Genomic DNA, 22986 nt, shown 5'->3' with positions numbered 1-22986 from the left:
ATAGATGACTCTGCACCCTGTGGAAGCAGAGCACACTGGTGCAGATGTTGCCTCCAGAGGAGACTTTCCATCCATTTGAGCCAGGAAATTGGGTTTGGATCCATCCATCCATAAGAAAGTCATTACAGCAACCAGACTGGAGCAGACTTTCCAAGCCTGACTGACCAACCTTACCACCAAGTCAAGCCTAATGCCACCCAACAGACATGAAAGAGATGACCTGGAGAAGGACAAGTAGAGACTAAAGACTCTTTTCAATCCCCAGAAGACAGCTGGAAATACTATGGGGAAGGGTAGAAATTCATTGTAAAGTTTTCTTTCTTTGCTTCATTCATATTGTAACTGATTAGTTAAATGGATTATGGAGGAATGGCATTTGGGAGTGTTAGCACAGCAAGTTCTAAACACCTTGGACTTCTGTCTGGTGGGAGGGAAATTTATTTTTATTGCCTGTATTGTAGAAGTAGCGGCATACATACAGGTGAAACTCAAAAAATTAGTATATCGTGCAAAAGTTCATTTATTTCAGTAATGCAACTTAAAAGGTGAAACTGATATATGAGATAGACCCATTACATGCAAAGAAAGATAGTTCAGGCCGTGATTTGTCATAATTGAGATGATTATGGTTTATAGTTCATGAAAACCCCAAATCCACAACCTCAGAAAATTAGATTACATGCAATCAATAAAACAAGGATTGTACATAGAACAATATCGGACCTCTGAAAAGTATAAGCATGCATATGTACTCAGTACTTGGTTTGGGCCCCTTTTGCAGCAAGTACTGCCTCAATGCAGTAGAAATGGTGGTAGACTTGAGAAACCCTCCCATATTACTACCTCTTACAATACTAGACAACACAGTATCAACAGTAGAGACCTTCAAATTTCTAGGTTCTATCATATCACGACCTAAAATGGACAGAAACAAAAACGTCATCAAAAAAGCACAACAAAGAATGCTCTTTCTGTGCCAACTCAGAAAGCTCAAGCTGCCCAAGGAGCTGCTGATACAGTTCTACAGAGGAATTATTGAGTCTGTCATCTGCACCTCTATAACTGTCTGGTTTGGTTCTGCAACCTAACAAGACAGACACAGACTCCAGAGAGTAATTCGGACTGCAGAAAAAACAATTACAACCTGCCTTTAATTTGAAGACCTTTTTGACATGAGTCAAAAAGAGGCCTGTGAAAATATTTACAGACCCCTCACATCCCTGACATAAACTGTTTCAACTCCTTCCCTCAAAATGATGCTATAGAGCACTGCACACCAGAACAATAGACACAAGGACAGTTTTTCCCAAACACCATCACTCTTGTAAACAAATAATTCCCTCAACACTGTCCAACTATTTACAAAGTCTGCATTACTATTATTAATCTTCTCATCACTCCTTATCGCCCATCCCCTCCCATTTGTGATTGTATGACTGTAACTTTGTCACTTGTATCCTTACAATTTATATTGACTGTTTCCTAGTATGATTTGATTGCTTATTGTACCCTATGACTATTATTAAGTGTTGTCCCTTATGATTCTTGACGAATGTATCTTTTCTTTAATGTAGCATTTGCACCAAGACAAATTCCTTCTGTGTCCAATCACACTTGGCCAAAAATAATTCTATTCTATTCCTGAGTGTCAATATTTTAACACTGTGTCTCTTATAGGCAGAGATGTGAATGCCGCTGGAGAAAAGGTACCTAACCTATGTCTCATTCATCGAACAAGAGCCTTGTTGGCCAACTGTATTTGCATATGGTTTAGCAGGTCTGGCATCCCAGTCGTACTGACCACTGACAAGAGCCAGCGCTTGCAATGCTCGCGTTGAGCTAATGCCAATTTGGCTCGATAGTTGACCAGCAGCATTTGTATTTATAGAAATTCCTTCCAGGCATTTAGAACGCTTCCAAGCACGAATGATGCCTTCTTTCACTCCGGAAATATCAGATAGTCCCAATGCTAGAATGTGACAATCCCACGATGGGTGCATTTTTTTTCCGAGCAGACGCCACACAATTCCAAGCAAGCTTCCACATTCCAGAACTGGCCGCGGTCGAAGCGCGGGTAACTATTTCGCCGTCTCGAGAGCTCCTTGTCGAATCGCGGGAGCCTCCTCTCCTACCCTGCAGTCCCCAAGCACACTCCTACCTTGGTACGTGAGGCTGAAGCGCGAGCCCACCACCAGCAGAACTGCCAAGCATACCGAAGTCTCCGCCATGATCCTCGGCGGTCGAGAAGTTGGGTCCCCGCTGCTCCAAGGCTTGCCGAAGTGAAAGGCGGGAGCGGTAGGGCGGGGGAGGAACAGAACCATTCGCCAAGCAAACCTTGGGGCGCTCTGTGGAAACTCCACCCCTGCGTCCTCTTCCCGCCGGCGAAGCGCACTGAATCGTCCCTTTTCGCTCCCTCAACACCCCAGGATAGTTGCAGGGAGATTGAAGAGAGACGCCGTCGGTGCCTTCCGAGGGTACAAGCAACTCGCTTCCAGGTCGTTGTCCCGGGAGGGGGGGGTAGCGCCTGTTCGCACGTTGAGTGTCGGTGTTTTTATGATCTCACACAAAAGTTTAATAAAATCTTCACCACGCAGTTCCAAATACACTTTTTTCTCCTTTCTTTTGCTGACTCTAATTTCCGAAGAGGGGTTGTAGAAGAAATGTTTAGAAAAAGCTGGAGACCTCCATGAAGTTGATAGGAAACTGAAGCTTCTTCTGCCCCTACCCAAAGCAGCCTGAGCAGTCTGCCTCGGGGCTCCTCCCGCGGCAACTCTTCCAGCCTTCCAAGGTTACAGCCTGGTCACACAACAGAGACTGCAAACTCCAGCTCTGTCTGCTTTTTTTTTTTTTTTTTTTAAATAAAGTTTTATTGAGTTTTAACAAAACAAATAAAACATCTTATTTGAGTACAGCATGGTTCCGGGTTATCACATTTCCATACAGACACAATTTCATATGCATATTCATCTTATGTATTCAACTTCATATCTTATTACTCTTTTTCCAACTTCTCACTATTTCTCCCTTTACTTCTCTTAATTTTCTTTTATGGTTATCTCCTTTTCTTCTTATTCAATTGTATTTCTTTTACCTAAATTTCTATATCTTTTTATTCATTGTACTTATACTTTCGTCTGTCTTGTTTACAATTTCATATGTTCTCTTCTAACATTCTTAAGAAGCAAAATTCCCCCTATGATTGCCAATCGAAGTGCAACACCTTTAAATCTTGTTATCATATGAAATCTCATTAAACATTGAATTTGTGCATTCTAAAATTATAACATTCAAATTTCTAATATCTATTTTATATCATGTAAATCTCATCATTCAGACTCTGCTTGGTACTTCCTCTTGAAAATGTAAAAAGAAAAATTCTAAAAACAGCAAAAAAAATATATATATATATATATATATATATATATATATATATATATATATATATATATATATATATATATATATATATATATATATATATATATATATATATATATATAAATAAACATTAGTAAACAAAATAGTTATTCAAAATCATTCTAGTACTGGTATGAACCTTGTAAATCTTTCATGTTTCTTTTCAATATCTATTAATCTTTGAGAACAACTGAAATGTTTCCTCCCTTCTTCATTATTACTTAACTGTTAATAAGCATACCATTGGATAGTCATACAGTTTTATCTTATAAATTATTTACTATTAATAAGCAAAATAATTATTCAAATTCATTCTAATAACTGGTATAAATTTCCTTATAAATCTTTCACATTTCTTTTCAATATTTTATCAATCTTTAGAAACAATTACAATGTTTCCCTCTCTTCTTTATTATTGCATTAATTATAAACATACCATTACATAACAATAGTTTTATCTCATAGATTTACTTATTTCATTTCTAACTCATTACAGTATTCTACTGTCACAACACTATCTTTTCAGGCATGATATTCTGCTCTGAAAAAAAAATCGGGGCCGGCCAAAAGAGACCCCCGCCGTGCGCCCGGGAGCGCCCGCTGCTTTCCTCGCCAGGGCCGGGCGGCGCGTGTTGCACGGAGGCTGGTCTGTGGCTGGCCCAGCTCCCTTTTCCTGCCGCTCAGCGGCCTCCGCTCGCACCGCCCGGGCTCTGCTCAGGTATCTGGCTGGGGCTGTCAGGAGTTGCTACCGCCGGCGCAGCTCACGCGGCCCAGTCCCGCGTTGCCTCGGGAAGGGAAAGGCAAAACCAGGAGCCGCTGCTGCCGTTGCAAAGCGCCGCCGCGGCTCTTCCTTTTGCCTTTCCCTTCCTGAGGCAACGTGGGACTGGAGCTGCGCGGAGCCGCGCCAGCAACTCCTGACTCGGGGCCTCCGAGGGGAGGGGAAGGAGGAGAAGAAGGGGTGGGGGGAAAGGGGGGGGGATTCCCAAAAAAATCGGAATTCCGATTTTAATCGGAAGAATATCATGCCTGCTTTTGTACCTTTGCAGAATCCTCACTTTTAACTTAACCATTGTCTCTGTGTTTTCTAGCTGAGCAAATACCTTTAATCCTAGTACGTTTCCCCTTTTTCTTTATTTCCTGTTTTTGTCCCTCATAAGTTCTTTCCCTTTCAATCTTCCCCTTTTTCTCATCCTTTTTTTAATACCCTTCTCTCTCTAATTTTCCCTTCTGTAGTTTTCTTTTTAGCTCTGTCTGCTTTGACGGGCTTGGGACCACTGCAGAATGTTTATTTTTAAATTTCTCTCTATTGTCCTTCCAGTAAGGTGCACATTCCAGAGCTGTGGCTGTAAAGAACAGAGCACATCTAAAATGTTCATAAGAACAACCTTTCAGTTTGCTTCTCTCTGGCACCTTTACTGGGGAACAACACTGGAAGCATACTTTTAACCTCCAGAGTATCTAAGTAACTATTGTGAAAAAGAGGGCATTGATTAGATAACCCAAGGGAGAAAAATCAGATCCAGTTCTCTCAAAGGTGCTTTTTTAAAAAGGCAACTGGATTGTTTTTTCATTGAAAAAAACTTCCCATCCAAGAAGCTTCACCAATTCTGCCAGGATAGTAGGGACAATGGAAGGATTAGTTCTGCCAGGATTGGGGGGACGGGGGGGAAACGGGACGACTGGAAAGATAATATTTTACTTCAAGAACTGATGAAACTTCTTGAATGAAAAGCAAAACATTTTCTTATTTATCAAGGAAAAAAAGTGTGGTAATATATTTTATTAATCATTTTATCATTTTCTGTAAGGCCTTTGAATACTAGCAGTAAGTCTAGGGAGATGTGGGCATTCTTGGTGGGGGTAGGAGTATCTTTGCTCAGAGTGCCTCATCCTGTTTTGATTCTGCCAGTTTAGAAGGAACAGGAAAATGGGTGAAAGTTCAAGGTACACAGTTGTGCTTTCTCATGGGACTTTCCAAACTTTCCCATGAGACTTTCTGTGGCTGTATGATCTCATCCTAGCAAGGTAACATCTGGGACTTTCCAAGATTGTGTGTTCTCATGCTGGTGAAGTAATCTCCTGTTGAGGTCATTGTTTTCTGAATATGCATACTGTATTTTGCTTGTGTTTTTTCTCAATAAATACTGCTACCTGAGTTCTCTCAGGGTTGGCATTTTCTCAGAGACAGTTCTCTGTGTCTCATTTCAAATGTCAATCCACCATAAATGGTGACCCCGACGTGATAGCTTGGAAGGCTATACGTTTCCCGCATCCTATACTCATCGTCGCGGACGTCGACTGGGCCCTCATCTTCTTCGCTGGACGAAGATAGATTCTTTTCGTGAGTATGGGGGGAGATCTCTTGAAGGCTCAGAAAGAGCACATCAGGGAATTGAGAGGGATCATTGGGAATAGTTTTGGATTTGGAATTGGCAGTAGGGGTTGTGCTGTAGGAAAGAAAGAAATTGAGGACTTACTACAGTATGTTTGGAAAATATTAAGTCATATCCGGAGGGAGGTAGTATTAAAGTGGAGTCCTGGAAAAAGATAGGGAAATTTTTGCACGAGGAACCTCGTGCCCCTTCTTCAATTTTGTTAACCTGGAGGGTGATTATGGATGCGTTAGCTACTTATGAACAACCGCTCCTAGCACCCCCCGAAGAAGGTTTGCCGCTTTACCATGCGGTACGTTTGTTGCCGCCGACGGCACCTCCAGATAAATCTGGGGAACTGTCTGGCACTAGAAATACTTTGTCAGAGGATAAGAGTTTACCTTTAAGGGTTCAGGTGGATGCAGTTACTGCAGCTATTCAAGAAGCAAAGAATAGAGGGGAACTATCAGGAGATGATTTGGTGGAGTTTGGAGTAGAAGTTCAACTTAATCCAGTGGAAATTGTCATGGATGCTGCATTAAATCCGCAGCGGGAGTGGAAGCCTTTACAGCTCAGGATTTTGAGGGAAGTTAAGCAAGCAGCAAAAGAATATGGTGTTAGATCGCCATATACTCAGGCATTGTTAGAAGCAGTTGGTTATGGAAATAAAATGATTCCAGCTGACTGGAAAGCTCTGTTAAATATGATTTTAACTCCAGCTCAATATTTGGTGTTAGATCAGAAATGGAGACAGCTGGCAGTCCAGAGGGGAACAGCAAATGTTACCCCAGATCAGCTTTATGGAGCTGGTAATTTTACAACAGTGGAACAACAGAGAGATGGTATGCCTGAGGAAGGGTTCATTCTTCTCCCACAAATAATTTTTCAAGCCATAGGGTCTCTCCCTGACGGCGAAGGTGGTGAGAAGACCTTTACTAACATCAAACAAGGGAACAATGAACCCTATGAAAATTTCATTAGCAGACTGAAATTGGCTATTGAAAGACAAATTGATAATCAATTCGCCCAGAAAGAGTTGCTTTTTAAGTTAGCAGTAGAACAAGCTAACACAGATTGCAAAAAGATTTTAAATCCACTTGTAGCAAGTGGAGAGCGAGAAATCGCGGATTTGATTAATGCATGTAGAAAGGTAGGGAGTCAGTCTTTTAACATGGAAACTTTAGCTCTGGCTTTACAAACAGGACATGCTCAAAAGGGGAATTGTTTCAATTGTGGGAAGCCTGGACATTTTAAAGCACAATGTCGGGCTCCTGGAGGGGGTCAAAGTCAGCAAAATAAGAGATCAATGGGACAGGGTGTTCGGTCCTAAATCAGTGTGCCCAAAATGTAAGAAAGGATACCATTGGGCATATCAGATGCTCCTACAGTTTTTACTGATGGAGGGAAAGTTTTTGGTGCTTGTGTTTGGAAAGATAAATCTGGAATTTGGCATACAAAAGTGACTTCAGAGCAGAAGTCTGCCCAGCAGGCAGAACTTGCTGCTGTAGTTTTGGCTTTTCAAAATTTTCACAATCAGGATTTTAATTTAATAGTGGATTCATTGTATGTGTATAATTTGTTACCCTTTGTAGCAGGTTCTTATTTGTCTCCTGGAATATCACCTGATATTTTAAGATTGCTTTTGCTGTTACAAGGATGTTTGGAGCAGCGTGTGAATGTGTGTTTTGTTGCTCAAATGCCACGCTCAAGACCATGTTGGTGAAATTAAATAAAAAAGGAGGGAAGCTCCTGGGGCTTCCGGCGATTCAAGATCAATTAAATCTAGCTTTGTATACTTTAAATTTTTTAAATTTGTCTGGTAACCCCTCGGCGCGGCCAGCAGGCATTTTTCTTCTCCTTCTACAGATGCGGTGAGACCTCGGGTGTTGGTGCGGTTCCTTCCGGATCCGGCATGGGTTCCTGCTGAGCTGATAACGTGGGGACGTGGTTATGCAGCAGTTGAACATCTTGGTCAAATTCGTTGGGTTCCTGGTCGGTGCGTTCGGCCTGATCATTCGCAGGCACCTGTGAAGGAAGTTTCGGAACAGCAGGATGGCGCATCTGTGGTTCCTGATCCTGCTGATTCTGCCTAATCTGTCCTGGGCTGCTCGGGTGCGGAGAGAGCAGCGACAGCATGTTCAGCGTGCCGGAGATTTGGGCGATGATTTGTGGACAGATAATAATTACATTAAAGATTTGCGCACAACTGCCAAAAAACTTGAACATCACCAATTGTTGGTTGTGTATGCACCTTCCTGGGAGAGTGGGAGAAGGACTGACTCTACATGGAGTTCCATTTAATCGGTCTACTTTGCAGACCGGAAAGCATAACATTTCATATGCCATGAACTTCACGGTCAAGGTGAAGACTGCACTGCAGTCTCCAGCACATTTATGTTTCCAAAACATTACAAACTCGCAATTCTTGGGGAATCATAGTGTCTGCAATTACACTATTAAGTGGACAAATGGTTCAGAGAACAATATAACTTGGATAAATGGGAAAAATGAGTCTGACGCATTTGGCCAGTATCAATATCTAGACATGAAACAGCTGATGCAAGCGGCAAGTCAACAAGGTTATGTACAGCTGGAAGGGTTTTGGTTTTTATGCGGACTGTGGGCATATCGACAAATCCCTGCAAATTGGTCAGGGACATGTACTTTGGGGTTTGTCATTCCGGTTATCTATAAGTTAGATACATTACCTCCTGATGTTCGGATCCGAAATCGTCGGGAATTGGATTCGGGTCTAACCATGGGAGGTAATCTATGGACACAAATTTCTCGAGGTCTCATCCCGCCTTTGGGAATTGCTATGAACTATAGGGATATTCATATTTTAAATAATTTTACTGTTGCTATGTTTAATGATACTATAAAGAATATTAAGATGATTAATGTAGAAATGTCTGAAATTCGTACAGTTACTTTGCAAAATCGATATGCTTTAGATATTATGTTAGCTGCCCAAGGAGGAGTTTGTGCTTTAATTCATTCACATTGTTGTGTTTTTATACATAATTATGAGCCAAACATTACAAAGACTGTTCAGGACATGGAAGATCGTATTGCTCAGCATCAATCTGGAGCCGATGGGTTTAATGCATCATTCTGGGACAGTCTGTGGTCCTGGCTTCCTGATGGATCATGGTTTCGCTCCTTATTGCAAGGGGTTGTTATTATTATTGCTATATGTATCTTATTATGTTGTTTTATTCAATGTATTCCTAATCTATTACAAATGTGTACCTCAGTCTTCCGGCGTGTGGGATCAGGTCATGAGGGAACTGTGTACTATGCCACTAAAACACCCCCTATCTTTGAATAAATAAAAAAGGAGGGAATGTGGTAATATATTTTATTAATCATTTTATCATTTTCTGTAAGGCCTTTGAATACTAGCAGTAAGTCTAGGGAGATGTGGGCATTCTTGGTGGGGGTAGGAGTATCTTTGCTCAGAGTGCCTCATCCTGTTTTGATTCTGCCAGTTTAGAAGGACAGGAAAATGGGTGAAAGTTCAAGGTACACAGTTGTGCTTTCTCATGGGACTTTCCAAACTTTCCCATGAGACTTTCTGTGGCTGTATGATCTCATCCTAGCAAGGTAACATCTGGGACTTTCCAAGATTGTGTGTTCTCATGCTGGTGAAGTAATCTCCTGTTGAGGTCATTGTTTTCTGAATATGCATACTGTATTTTGCTTGTGTTTTTTCTCAATAAATACTGCTACCTGAGTTCTCTCAGGGTTGGCATTTTCTCAGAGACAGTTCTCTGTGTCTCATTTCAAATGTCAATCCACCATAAAAAAGTCCAGTTGCCTTTAAATAATCACCTTTGAGACAGTTATGACCTGGATGGCTGAGAATCTCTACAGACAGATCCAATTTATTTGCCTTTGCAGGCTAGTTGAGGTGAAGAAGAGGGTTGTCCTATCCCTTTGGAACCAGTCATCATTCATTCACTAAGACTGTATGATAAGGGAATCCTGTGCTTTTGACTATTGCCTTTAAAGGCATGTACCAGTATTCTGTTTTAAATTTCCAGATTACAGAGACAACTAAACCAGTGTCTTTGTACAGTAATTCATGATGGAACAGAGCTCCATCATGTTAATATGATTTCAAGAGTTGAAATACGTTCATTGGACCATTACTTACACATTACTTTATTATCCAATATTTTAGTAAGAATATGCTAAATTATCTTAAGGTTTTATTGTTTGCAAACATTTCCTTCTAAAGGTAAGACTACAAAGAATAAACACTTTCATTAGTTATTCCTCTGCCTATTTCTAACCAAAAGAGTAAATACAATATACACATGTACCATTTTACGAAAAAAAGCCACAGTCTTTATTCCAACTTCTGATGTACAAAAATATATTTTATTAAAATCACTGAAAGTTAAGGCCACAACAAATCAATAAGACTGTATTTCCCATTTTTTGCAATGGTAAAATTATGAATACAAATAAATATTGGAAGTTGGTCCAAGTTAATGTAGATCAGTCCCCAAATGCTAAATTTTACAAAAAAAATGTAATCATTACATAGATGCCATTATTTCCATGTATAAACTGCAATATCTGCTTGTAAGACCTCACATATATACAAGCCTTATACTTTCATTACTATAGAATTATACATGTAGAGGAGGACTTTCTGTTTTGATATATTGATGGTGATCCCCTTTGATTTTTCTGAGTATGGTTCTGGTTTTCATCTTTACTTGTTTCAGCAGATACACTGGCTTGATTTCCTGTATCCTGTTCACTTTGAGGTAGGTTTTCCAATTTTCTTTCATCCCAACTATGTGCATTTTTCTGCTTCATAGACCTTCTTTTAAAAAAAGAAAACTAAAACACAAAAAGAAATCAACAAAGCATATAATAATAAACAATCCTGAACAAATGAATAACATAAACACTATATAAAATAGTTAAAAAGGCAGCCTGAAGACTTTATCCATATTATTTTGAAATAGTATGAATTAAGAATATATCATATCTGCAAATTGGATCATATATTCTAAAGAACATTCCATTGAATTCCAAGGATTTATTTCCAAATAAACTTGCACTATATTTCAGATTTTACCCATTTAACTACTAAAGCCAGCAGATGTAGGATAAATGACTAAAGTTCCCAATGAATTATTATAACAAACTGTTATGCAACCACATTATAATTGGTAACATATTTTGTTTACAACATTCAAATAGAGTGCAAAGTATTTTGCTAACATAAACAGAATTATGTCACAGCAGCTTACTTTGCTTTCATTTTGCTTTTTCTTGTAGCTCTTTCAACTCTTAAATTATTAATTGTTTTCTAATTTGGTTAAATTCTTAATTTCCTTCCATTCAAAATGCCCAAGTTAGGAAATAATTTGGCTATGGAAATCTTGAACACTTTGTAAAAGTTTGTGAAATGCCCAAGTATCTTAGAAATTCATATGATATAACCAGGTCATATTGTTCATTTATTTTTTTTCAAACATGCATGAACACAGCATACATTTGTCATATTGTATTATGGAAACTGCATATTTCAATGTCAATGTATTTATTGGATAATCAGAACATTATAAAAAAAAACTAGGGTAAAATATTTGGGTAAAATTAACCTTTATGCTTCTGCTGATGGAAGCAAAAATCAGAGGAGAACATTCTAACTTAAATATATAGCTCTTCCAACCCGTGCAATTTAAAATAAATAGTATTGCAAAAGTAGCACAGTAATTTTTCTTTGCTTCCCTATTATGCCAAAGAGGGTCTAGATCAGGAGTGTCAAACTCAAGGCCCGCAGACCAGATCTGGCCCATGGGATGCTTAGGTATGGCCCGTGAACCGTCCTGGAAACAGTGGACTGGCCCATGGTGCCACTGCCAGCAAAATGGAGCTTGGAGGCGTGCGTGCTATGAGCTATTTTCGCTGGCAGAGGGAAGCAGGCTGCGCGTGGCTCACCTGAGCTCTGTTTTTGCTGGCAGAGGGTGGCAGGAGGCCATCGTGGCTAAAAATGGAGTTTGTGAGCCTGTTTTCACTGGCAGAGCACTTGGGCCACCACAGATGCCCCCGACATGAGGGACGTCAAAGTGGTCATGCCCACCCTGGCCATGCCTATCCTGGCTCCCCAAGGTCAAACACAACCCTGATGCGGCCCTCAATGAAATTGAGTTTGACACCCCTGGTTTAGATGATTCAATCTTGAATTTTCTTCTTATGCTTTCCTGTTTTCTCAGGATAAAATCATGTTTTATTAATCACTGATAGCTATTTTCTTTAAGGCCATTGCTGTATTCGTTTATAGATCTCATGTATCTACTTGAATGTACATTAGCTTCTTCATCACTTAGGACCCTACATTATCAGGGTCCTCACACAGAAGTCATTTGGTTTCATTTTTGCAGGCATTTCAGTTGAAACTCTAAGAAGTAGCAGTTAACATAGTGATGCTAATGAAGTGACAGTGCTGGACCTAATTGGAGCATTCTAGGTCCTATAGTTAACACCTTAAATGGATTTTATTTCTGCATTACCTGAAATGATTCTAGGTTCATTAAAAATAGCAAGGAGAGTAACCAACCATATTTAAGAACACTGTGCTCAAATACAAATGAGCATACTAAACAATTAGCAAAAATCTACTGAAATTAATATAAATCTAGATCATAACCCCAAAAGCATTTAATTATATGAAAAATATAAATGAAATGGGACACGTAGGCCATTATACTGCTCTAGATATGCATGTCAAATATGGAATATTTTTTCTTTTTGATATTGTTGCAAATGATATTTTAGTTTTACCCTTTTTGCTTTATCTAGCAGTCTTCCAGATGTTCTGTCTTGATTGTCTGTAGTTGCTTGAGAAAAATTATTCTCTGTATGAATCTCAGCATTTTCACATGCTAAAAATAATACAATAAATCAGCCACCATTTTAAAATATGTTCAAGTTGCTTCAGTCACAATTTTCAAATGGTGAACTATTTAGCTAATTAGGTATTTAGTAAAGCCCAAATTGTATATCCAAGCTCAAGAATTTTTATTTTATTTAACAGATTTTAGTTTATTAGTTTTGATTTGCTTTTCACTTGGACATCTTATTATGTCCATTATATTATATATATATATATATATATTATGTATATTAGTATAATGTATAATTAGCTTATGGCCAAGGAGTTTTATATGGGTTTTATATTGAGCAGGCATGTCAAATATTTGCTTAAAAGCTTAGAAGCAACAGATGACAGGGAATACCTACAAAAAAGGAAGAATACTGTGCTATCCAGCCAGTGTCTGGGAAATGGATAGTTAGGTAGCAATTGTGAGCTATCCCCTTAAGGGAATGCATCATGGTAAATGTAGTTAAGGTATCCTGGGAAATTTAGTCCATATCACGTGACCACATCTGTAATCCTGATTGGTCACTAAATTGACCCTCGATGGGTTGGAGGAGGTTTCCTCACTCTTGGCTGAACTCACAGACTCGTGGTAACTGTTCTATTTCTACCGCTACGAGATGAGAGAAAAAGGATAGCAGATAATCATCTTTTTACCTACAAGACAGATATGCAAAGGATTGGTCATTAAAGAAGAATTTCGTCACAAATGTGAGTTATGAGGATACCTGATGAACCAATAAAAGTACTTTGTTATGGATGTTTTGTGGAGTTTATCTATCTGCATCTGTACAGAAGACAAATCTACCACTGTACAGAATACAGAACAGTAAAAAGTTGGTTAATTTGAAGTCCTGAAGCCCATCAGTATAAAGACAGTTAATTTGGATTTGTGATAAAGCAAAGTAATATTGAAGCCAGGAGTGAATATGCAATGTTAATCTAAGCCTGCATTTTCTCATTCTCTCTCTCTCTCTCTCTCTCAGCAACGGAACCCTTTACATGCTGTTTGGATGGTGGGAGGGGCTGGAATTCCCCTACATGCTAGAAACAAAGAGAACTCTTTCTGAACCGCAGAGTTGAAAACCAGTAACTCGCCCCCCCCCCTTCTCTGCTCAATTTGTCTTCCTGCTATCACAAAGACTCAATTTGTATGACAAGGAGAGCCAGAAACCAAACTTTGTCTTAAAACCCTTTACAAACGCAGTAGGAAAGTTTGAGAAATCTTGTTTGTATTCTTAAATGGAAACAAAAGCTGATTCTGCTCTGCTCATCTGGATGGGAGACAAAGCCATAAAATAGACCCTCTCCAGCCAATTTACAACCTGATAAAGACACATCGTAGTTGCAGGAAGGGGCAAATTCACCCCCCTTTTCTCTTCAGTGAAAGAAGTGCTGTGTCTCAAATTACAACTCCTAACTCAGAAAGAACCAATTTGTGAAACAAAGGGAGGGGCCAAGTATCTCTCATCCATCCCTGTATTCATCCAATTACAAACCCTTTCCAAACACAATGAGAAAGTTTCAGAAATCTTGCTGGCATTTCTAGAAAGGAAAACTAACTTTGCCCTGCTCATTCCAGCTGAAAGACTTTGCATTTTTCCAGCTCAGAGGCAATAAGAGAAGCCTCTCCAGCTATTTTTACAACTACTCTGGCCATTTTATTGGGGATCATAATTCATTACTGACAGACCATCTTCAAAGCAAAGAAGCCCATTTCCCCCATCCCAAGACACAAGGCTAATCCAAGCAATGTTTTAAAAAGGAACAATTTCTCTTTCTGCTCAAAACATTTAAATTTCTTCATGTTCCCCTATCTTTATTAAACAATAAAAAAAAACATATAACACTGCAAGCAAACCTTTGGAGTGTTGTATTCAATTGATTGGTTTTTCTTCCAGCAAGAAAACAATAAATTCCTCTGGGGTTCACCCCCCCCCACAGACTCAAGCAAAGCAGCCCACAGCACCATCTGGTGGTCAAGGAGAAATTTCGCAGAGTTTTCCAATACGTACTTGCAATGATAATCCCTTTTTGCAACTATTGTGGACAATTTAATCAATTTAATTCAAGGTTCCAAGATTAGCTGCAACCTAACATAGGCGTTGCAACAGCGTCTTCCAGGCATATTTCTGCGTTTAGCCTCCAAGTCTTCAGACTCGCTACACATATTTCTGCGTTTAGCCCTCAAGTCTTCTGACTTCGCTACACAACCTCTACTGCCATCTTGTGGAGCAAGCGACACTAACAGGCATATTTCTGCGTTTAGCCCTCAAGTCATCAGACTTCGCTATGCATACTTCTGCATTTAGCCCTCAAGTCTTCTGACTTTGCTATGCAACCTCTACTGCCACCTTGTGGAGCAAGCAACACTAACAGGCATATTTCTGTGTTTAGCCCTCAAGTCTTCAGACTTCGCTACGCAACCTCTAGTGCCCCCTTGTATAGCCTACGTGAATGAGCAGCACTTGTTACAAAACAAGCAGATGGAACCGCCTCAGTTGCCTAGCAGTCTCCTACAACCAGGGAAGCACAGGGATGAATCTCACCCACAGACTCTACATGTCATTTACGCAACTGATGTACGACCTAAAGTACGAGATTCACTTCCCACCAACAGCAAATCTTCCCCAACTGATGTTGTATGTACTAAGGTCCGAGATTCTCTTCCCAGCACCAGCAACCCTACTCCAACGTCTCATGGCCTGCCAGGTGAGCAAATTAGCCCACCAGTAATCATGACGACTTCTCCACAAGTAGACATGCCACCAATGACACTTGCCACACTCAATCCACAAGCAGTACCATTCCAGCCACAACCTCCACACTACCCGAACTCACAGGAACAAGATAACCATGGCCAGCCTACACAGCAGCGTGAAGCTCCACCATCGCCTCTGGAATGGCAGAACGATATCCTCCGTAAGCACTGGGAGGAAGGCTACAACCCATCGTTGACATACAACTCGAACCTACCCTACAAGAATCCAAGGGAAGACCCCTCTATGTCAATGTCTCAACGCAACTCTACAGACGATGCTGACTACTGGAGAGTGTGGGCAGTAAGCAGAGGAAAGCTAGATTTGGCTGCTAACGGTGTATACAAATTCTCTAACAAGCCAGGCGGCGAATATCTCCTATGGAAGAAAGTTTTCCTGCACCCCATTCAGGCTGCACGCCTGAAATCCGATGAAGTACTTGTACACTTGATGGCGTGGCTAGGGCCACAGTCTGCCAGAGATACAAAGGCACTTTATGCCTCCCACATAGACAACCCAGACGCTGCCCTACGGTTGTCATGGCAAAGACTCGACAATCTATACGGTGCTGCCTCAGATGTACAATGCTCCTGGATAGCCTACACAGATTTCCTAAAATTCCTATCGGCAAGCCTCACCTGATCATGGAACTCTCTAATATACTCATACAACTGAAAGCGGCACAACGGGATCCCAAGTTACCGGGACTTGCTTGTCTTGACCAAGGCGACATGCAAAACAAGATCGTTCGAAAACTCCCGCAGGTGCTAATTGAACAATGGCTCCAGATGTCCGATGCCTCCATGGCCAAGGGTCGCCACAACTTTATACCCTTTACCATTCTCAAAGAATTTCTGGCCCACCAGGCAATAGTGTGCAACTCCTCCTGGGCCCACGCACTCAGAGCTGTTAGTCCTCCCAATGAAAAATGATACAACAGCGACCATACACAGGCCCTATGCACACTGCAAAGGAAAGTCCCTTCATGGCTGTCCATAAGACAGAGGCACACTCCTCAGCTAACTCATCCCATCCAACCCAATTTAGATCTCCTACTCCAAAGAGAAACCAGTTTTGTCCTATGCACTACACTTGTCACTTGCTGAACAGGTGCACTGGGTTTGCAGCGAAATCACTGACCCAACAAAAGGAGTTGATAAGGGAGTACCAATACTGCTACAAGTGTTGCAAATCCAGACACCCGTCCAAGTACTGCACAGCCAAGGTGCATTGCTACTTATGCAATAGTAACCAGCACCGACCGCACTTCATCCAGCCGCCGATCCACCACTGCAGACATCTCATAGCCCTCCTTTGAACAAGGAGCCTCAACGTGCTACAGAAGCACACCCAGAGTCAGTGGTGAGTGTCAATTGCACAAAAGTGTGCAATGGCACACCAGCCCCTCACGCATGCCGTCAGATCTGCTTAGCCAAAGTCTACCCAGATGGACACCCAGAAGAAGCAGTGAAGATGTATGTAATACTGGACCCTCAGAGCGATCGCTCACTAGCCGAGTCCGAATTCTTCGACCTCTTTGATGTTCAGAAAGAGGAAGTGCACTTCAAGATATTGACGTGCACCACACCGAGATGCACAGTGGGGAGAGAAGCTACTGGACTCTGTATAGAGTCATTAGATGGAAGTTCCCAGTTTCTACTGCCGTCTGTGCTGGAATGGAACGGGATACCAGATGACCGCAGCCACATTGCAACACCAGAGGTAGCTAGCAGCATACCTCACCTGAAAAATATGGCTCATCTGTTTCCCGCCCTTGATCCTGAAGCCAAGATTTTGCTCTTGCTGGGATTCGATGTCCCTGATGCCTTAGCGCAAAATGAAGTAGTCAGAGGCCCGAGATACTCATCCTTTGCCTTCAAGACAGACCTGGGTTGGGGAATCTCAGGAATTGTCAGTGTCGATCGGGTGCAGGCCTCAACCCAGGCAAATGCCTTAGCACCATCCATTCCAACAGCCTTCCAACGCCCTTTAGCACCATCAAAAACAAGAATGACGTTCCAGACTAAAAGGCCGCTGGGGATCAGTATACTTTCGCTAGAACACCCTAAACAGCCACCAGCAACCACCAGACATCCACTAAGACGCTTTACACGGGCATATGCCTCCGCAACACCCTTTCCAACAGCTTCCCAATGCCCTTCGACACCGTGGAAGCAAGAGTACTGTTCCAACCCTAAAAGGCTGCCAGAAGAGACCACCAGACTTTCATCATTGACACCAAGAGTACCTGTCAACCCTAAAAGGCCGCCAGAGGTGACCAGCAGACTTGCACCAAGAGGCTGAACTTGAAGATTGAACCTCAAGCTTTGCATGCTTTGCTTTGTTTGATGCTTTATTAATGTTCACTGTTTCTCTTAGTTATATAGCTTACTGTTTATCTTGGTTATATAGTTATCTGCTATACAGATAGTATTACTGTCTACTGCTTATCTTAGTTTATAGTTATTTTTTTCTCTCTTCTTATTTTAATAGTGGAATTTACAATTCCAGGCGGGGAGTGTGCTGTCCAGCCAGTGTATGGGAATTGGATAGTTAGGTAGCAGTTGTGAGCTGTCCCCTTAAGCGAATGCATCATGGTAAATGTAGTTAAGGTATCCTGGGAAATGAAGTCTATATCACGTGACCACATCTGTAATCCTGATTGGTCACTAAATTGACCCTCGATGGGTTGGAGGAGGTTTCCTCACTCTTGGCTGAACTCACGGATTCATGGTAACTGTTCTATTTCTACCGCTACGAGATGAGAGAAAAAGGATAGCAGATAATCATCTTTTTACCTACAAGACAGATACGCAAAGGATTGGTCATTAATGAAGAACTTTGTCACAAATGTGAGTTATGAGGATACCTGATGAACCAATAAAAGTATTTTGTTATGGATGTTTTGTGGAATTTATCTATCTGCATCTGTACAGAAGACAAATCTACCACTGTACAGAATACAGAACAAATACTACAAATAGCCTTTCCTGAACTATTTAACAGTAGACATCAAACTTTCTCATCTGAGTGCAATTGCTGTGAGTGTATCAGAAAATGGTGAAAGCTGTGCTATTAAATTGGAACAGCAGAAAGCTTCACAGAAGAGGCTGACATAACCATTATCAACCTGGGAAGAGCTATGAATATTTTCTAGAAACCGACATTTTGAGCAGAATGCTTCTATAAACAATCTCCTTTGAACAGTTTAAAAGTTTAAAAGAGAAAACTGAATTATTTCTTACCTTGTTTAACTGGGCTATTATCTGGAATAGGTTTATCTTTCTAAAAGAAAGAAACAAGCAAAACACCTTCAAGAATTTGTAAACTTATTTTTTAATTATATATAAGTACATAAACACATCCATCACACTATTCCCTACTCAGTTTAAAGCTGCATTGCACTTGCTAGTTTTGCCAATTATAACATTTTTTAACTTTCACACAGATATCTGTTAAGGTACAGACATAATTAACTACTTCTTGGGTACATTCACTTTAGCTACCTATTCCTTTGTAAATGAAAATAATAACAGCATTCTTTCAACCTTCAGACAAAGATACAATTTTTACACATTAAGCAAATTGCACAGTACTCTATGAGGAAGTCAAATATGTATTTTAGCATTTTTTCAGTTATATCATTTTACACTACACTCTTACCACTTTTAATATTATCACAACAGTTGCATGCTCCTTTTCATAAACATTTATGCTAAATTTATTGAAAATCATATCCTGTAAAATCTAGGCTAAACATTGGCTGAAGGATGGCTAGAACTCAGGTTGAAGAGTGTCTCCATAATCAAACTGTCAAAAGTGGGGATAGCTAACCCTAGTAATTTATACAATGTTGGAAATTTAAGCCTACCTATAAAAGGGGGAAGAGAAAAAGAGAACAAATTCATTCATAGAAGCCCATAAGACTGTAGATAAGAAATCCTTAAGAATTGGATTCATGATGAAGTTTATAGAAGTTCAAATATAGGCAACTAAGTAAATAATTACAGTGAGAAGATTTAGAAATAAGAATTAGCAATTTTGTTTAAAGACAAATTACAACTTTTGAATAATGAATCTTCTCATGTAGTAAAAGGATAAAAATATCTTGCACTGTGATCTATATTATTCCTCCAAGAAGTAGCTGTTATAATTCCAAAAAAATTCAGTACTGAAAATGAACAAAATATTTACCTCTGTTGTTTCCATATTTATAAGATTCTTTTCTTCATTTTCACATAATAGACTGCTTAGTTCCTCTTCATTAAGAGCTTGATCTTCATAATATTCTGCTGCATCTGGTTCTTTCTCTTCTTTTTCACAATCTTTGTTTTCATCATGGACTTTTTCATTGTCATCATCACTGCTAATACAAGTTGCTTCCTCATCAGACATATTTTGATCCTTTGATAAGAAGACAGACATTTTATTGCTAAGTTTATGAATCAAAGCTTCTTATCTCCACATCAAAATTTCACATTGGCCAGACACTGCAAAATAGAATTTTGCCATTTAAAGAATTTTTAGAAAGAGATAAGAGCTTCATTTCTCTCCCCCCCAAAAAAAAAAGACGGGGAAGATTGGCAATTTGACAATGTAACAAACATTACAGTGTGTAATGAGATAGATAGCATTTCATTTTCCAAAAACTTAACTAAAAATGAAGAGTTTACCTCTATGGTTTCTACAGCCATATGATTATTTTCTCCATTCTCAAAATATGTATTGCTCTTTTCCTCTTTAGGAACCTGAGCAGTATTAAATTGTTTTTCTTGATGTTTCCCTTTTTGTTCTTGTTCTACTTGTTCTTCGGTATTATAACTATCACTTCTATCTTCCTCATCAGATGACTGTTGAAACTGTAATGTTTTTAAGATAGACATTAGGTATACATCAAAAAGAACAAAACTTTCTGTCAATATAGTTGCATTGCAATATTGCAGGTCAAATAATGTAATTTACATGTTGTGATTTAAAGATATTTAAAGACCAGAACAGTTTTGTTTATAAAGAAATTCTGTGAAATTCTGAACAGTTGAACTGAAAGCTGGCAAAACCAATGACTTCAAAGAAAGTAAATTAATTCTGGCACAGAATGTAAATTCCTTCTAAGTATCTCATTTTGCAACTTCATTAAAATGTTGAAAATACAGTAAATATTTAAACATTCTATTTTTAAATTATGCAAATCATAAATTAAACTTATTTGGAAGCTGGCATGATATAGTGGTTAAGTTGCTGGACTAGGAATGAGGTTCTTGGGCTACTCAACATTTCTCTGTGTTATCAGCATCAGGTCCTGCAATAAATCAGTTGATAAACAAAAGCACTCTTCTCCTCATTTACTGAAGTTTCACCATGAGAACGAGGTGACTAATGGTGGAAAAATAAGCAAGGGCTGCAAGGTGGGCCAGGGGAGAAGAAGTGGAAGAAGGAAGAGGGCAAGGGAAGGAGGGAGGGAGGGGACAGGGAGAAGGATAATTCAATTAAACTAATTTCACACAAAACTTAGTGGGAACTATAATCATAATTATATTGGAAGCTTCTGAGGCAGGTTCTTGCCCTGTTATCTGGGAACGGTTTGACCCTGTTGCTTCTGAGGAAGTAGACAGGATCCTAGGGAGTATGCGCTCGAGCACCTGCATTTTAGACCCATGTTCCTCTTGGCTTGTGAAAGCTTCCCAGGACGTGACAGGCGGGTGGACTCTGGCAGTGATTAATGCTTCTCTACAGGAGGAGACGATGCCCCAGCACTTTAAGGAGGCTGTGGTCAGCCCTCTTCTTAAGAAGCCATCACTGGACTCCACCTGGTTGGATAATTTCCGACCTGTCTCCAATCTTCCCTTTTTGGGGAAGGTTGTTGAGAAGGTGGTCGCGCAGCAGCTCCAGAGGTTTCAGGATGAAACGAATTATCTTGACCCCCACCAGTCAGGATTCAGGCCTGGATTTGGGACAGAAACAACATTGGTTGCACTTTTAGTTGATCTCTGGTGGGAGTGGGATGGGGGTAGTGCATCCATCCTTGCTCCACTTGACCTCTCAGAGGCTTTTGATACCGTTGATCATGGGATTCTCCTGGGGGGCTTTGGAGGATGGGAGTGGGAGGCCTTGTGCTGTCTTGGTTCACTTCCTTCCTCTGCGGCCGCTCTCAGTCAGTGTTGATAGGAGGGGAGAGATCCAACCCTCTTGCCCACTGCCTTACGGGGTTCTGCAGGGCTCGGTACTCTCTCCGCTCCTGTTCAACATTTATATGAAGCTGCTGGGTGAGATCATCCATCACCATGGACTGAGGTATCACCAATATGCTGATGATACTCAGCTGTATGTCTTGGCCCGTGGTGAGTTGAGTGTTGCTGTGTCCTCCCTCTCGCAGTGCCTGGAGGCTGTTAGGGGCTGGATGCGGAGCAATGGGTTGAAACTAAACCCTTGCAAGACCGAGTGGCTCTGGGTCTGGGGTTCATTGGTTCAGGGAGAATTACCACCTTTAGTCTTGGATGGGGTGGCACTACCCCAAACAGACCCTGTACATAATCTAGGCATTTTCCTGGACTCACAAATCCTGTTCGAAAAGCAGGTGGTGGTCATGGCCAAGAGGGCCTTTGCGCAACTGCGAGTTGTGTACCAGTTACGCCCTTTCCTGGATCTGCAGTCCCTACTCACAGTCACTCATGCCCTGGTGACTTCCTGTCTTGATTATTGCAATGTGCTCTACATGGGGCTGCCCTTGAAGAGCATCCGGAAGCTCCAGTTTGTGCAAAATGCAGCAGCCCACATGGTTTTATGCAGACCCCAGTGTGCACATGTATCACCTCTCCTGCAGGAGCTGCATTGGTTGACAATTTGCTTCTGTGTGCAATTCAAGGTTCTGGTTGTCACCTTTAAAGCCCTTCATGGCTTGGGTCCGGGTTATCTGAGGAAACATCTCTTGCCAGTGACATCTACCCGACCCATTAGAGCGAGGAGGCAGGGAATGCTGCGGGTCCCACCCCTGAGGGAGATACACCTGGTGGGACCTAGAAGAAGGGCCTTCTCTGTGGTGGCTCCATCTCTCTGGAACATCACTCCCCCAGAGATTAGAATAGCCCCCTCATTAATACTATTCCGAAAGGCACTGAAGACCTGGTTTTGCCAGCGGGCCCGGGAAACCCAGAAAGGGATGGAACCCATCAGATGGCTAGTGTGATCCGCTGTCGTCGGGGTGGGGGGTGAGAGTTGGTTTTTGTTTTTTGTTTTTTTTGTTTTGTTTTTTGTTTTCCCAAATTTTGTTCTATTGTACTTTACCAATTTATTTGATTCTTTTTGTTAGTTCTTATTGTTTTTGTTTTTATTTTTTGTTTTAAATATGATTTTACATTGTGTAAGCCGCCTCGTGTTGCCATGGGCGAATAGGTGGCAATATAAATCAAATAAATAAATAAATAAATAATAAATACTTTCAATTAAATAAATAAATAAATAATAAATACTTTCAATTACCAATACTGTATATGATATGATATGACTTCAGTCTGAACAAACTTATTGAAATAGT

The 22986-nt window shown here is 40.6% G+C and overlaps 2 protein-coding genes across 10 annotated transcripts in view; both read right to left on the bottom strand.

Annotated features, from left to right (window-relative positions):
- Positions 1–3418, bottom strand: part of SRPX (sushi repeat containing protein X-linked) — a 142359-nt gene extending 138941 nt beyond the window's left edge. For 6 of the 7 annotated variants that reach the window (XR_015749836.1, XR_015749837.1, XM_087966853.1 and 3 more), the window contains exon 1: positions 2159–3416. Coding sequence is in view for 5 of the 7 variants with exons in the window: in XM_087966853.1 (XP_087822979.1) it covers positions 2159–2321 (163 nt within the window). In the remaining 2 variants the exon portion in view is untranslated. Of the gene's footprint in view, positions 1–2158 lie in introns of all 7 variants that reach the window. The other variant, XM_087966857.1, reaches the window with a different exon arrangement.
- A 6735-nt stretch (positions 3419–10153) lies between these two features.
- RPGR (retinitis pigmentosa GTPase regulator) overlaps positions 10154–22986 on the bottom strand; it is an 86519-nt gene continuing 73686 nt past the window's right edge. For all 3 annotated transcript variants that reach the window (XM_087966835.1, XM_087966836.1, XM_087966834.1), the window contains 5 exons: positions 20129–20314; positions 19650–19859; positions 18701–18740; positions 12600–12700; positions 10154–10646 (listed from right to left, as the gene is read on the bottom strand). In XM_087966835.1, the coding sequence (XP_087822961.1) occupies positions 10422–10646; positions 12600–12700; positions 18701–18740; positions 19650–19859; positions 20129–20314 (762 nt within the window). In that variant the 3' untranslated portion in view covers positions 10154–10421. The remainder of the gene's footprint in view (positions 10647–12599; positions 12701–18700; positions 18741–19649; positions 19860–20128; positions 20315–22986) is intronic.

The sequence above is a fragment of the Notechis scutatus genome, chromosome 5, assembly GCF_049901735.1.
Source record: "Notechis scutatus isolate UNSWTSFEM ecotype Mainland chromosome 5, rNotScu1.2, whole genome shotgun sequence".
Classification (NCBI taxonomy): domain Eukaryota; kingdom Metazoa; phylum Chordata; class Lepidosauria; order Squamata; family Elapidae; genus Notechis; species Notechis scutatus.
Note: the sequence above shows the minus strand (reverse complement) of the source record. Positions and strands in the feature narration are given on the sequence as shown.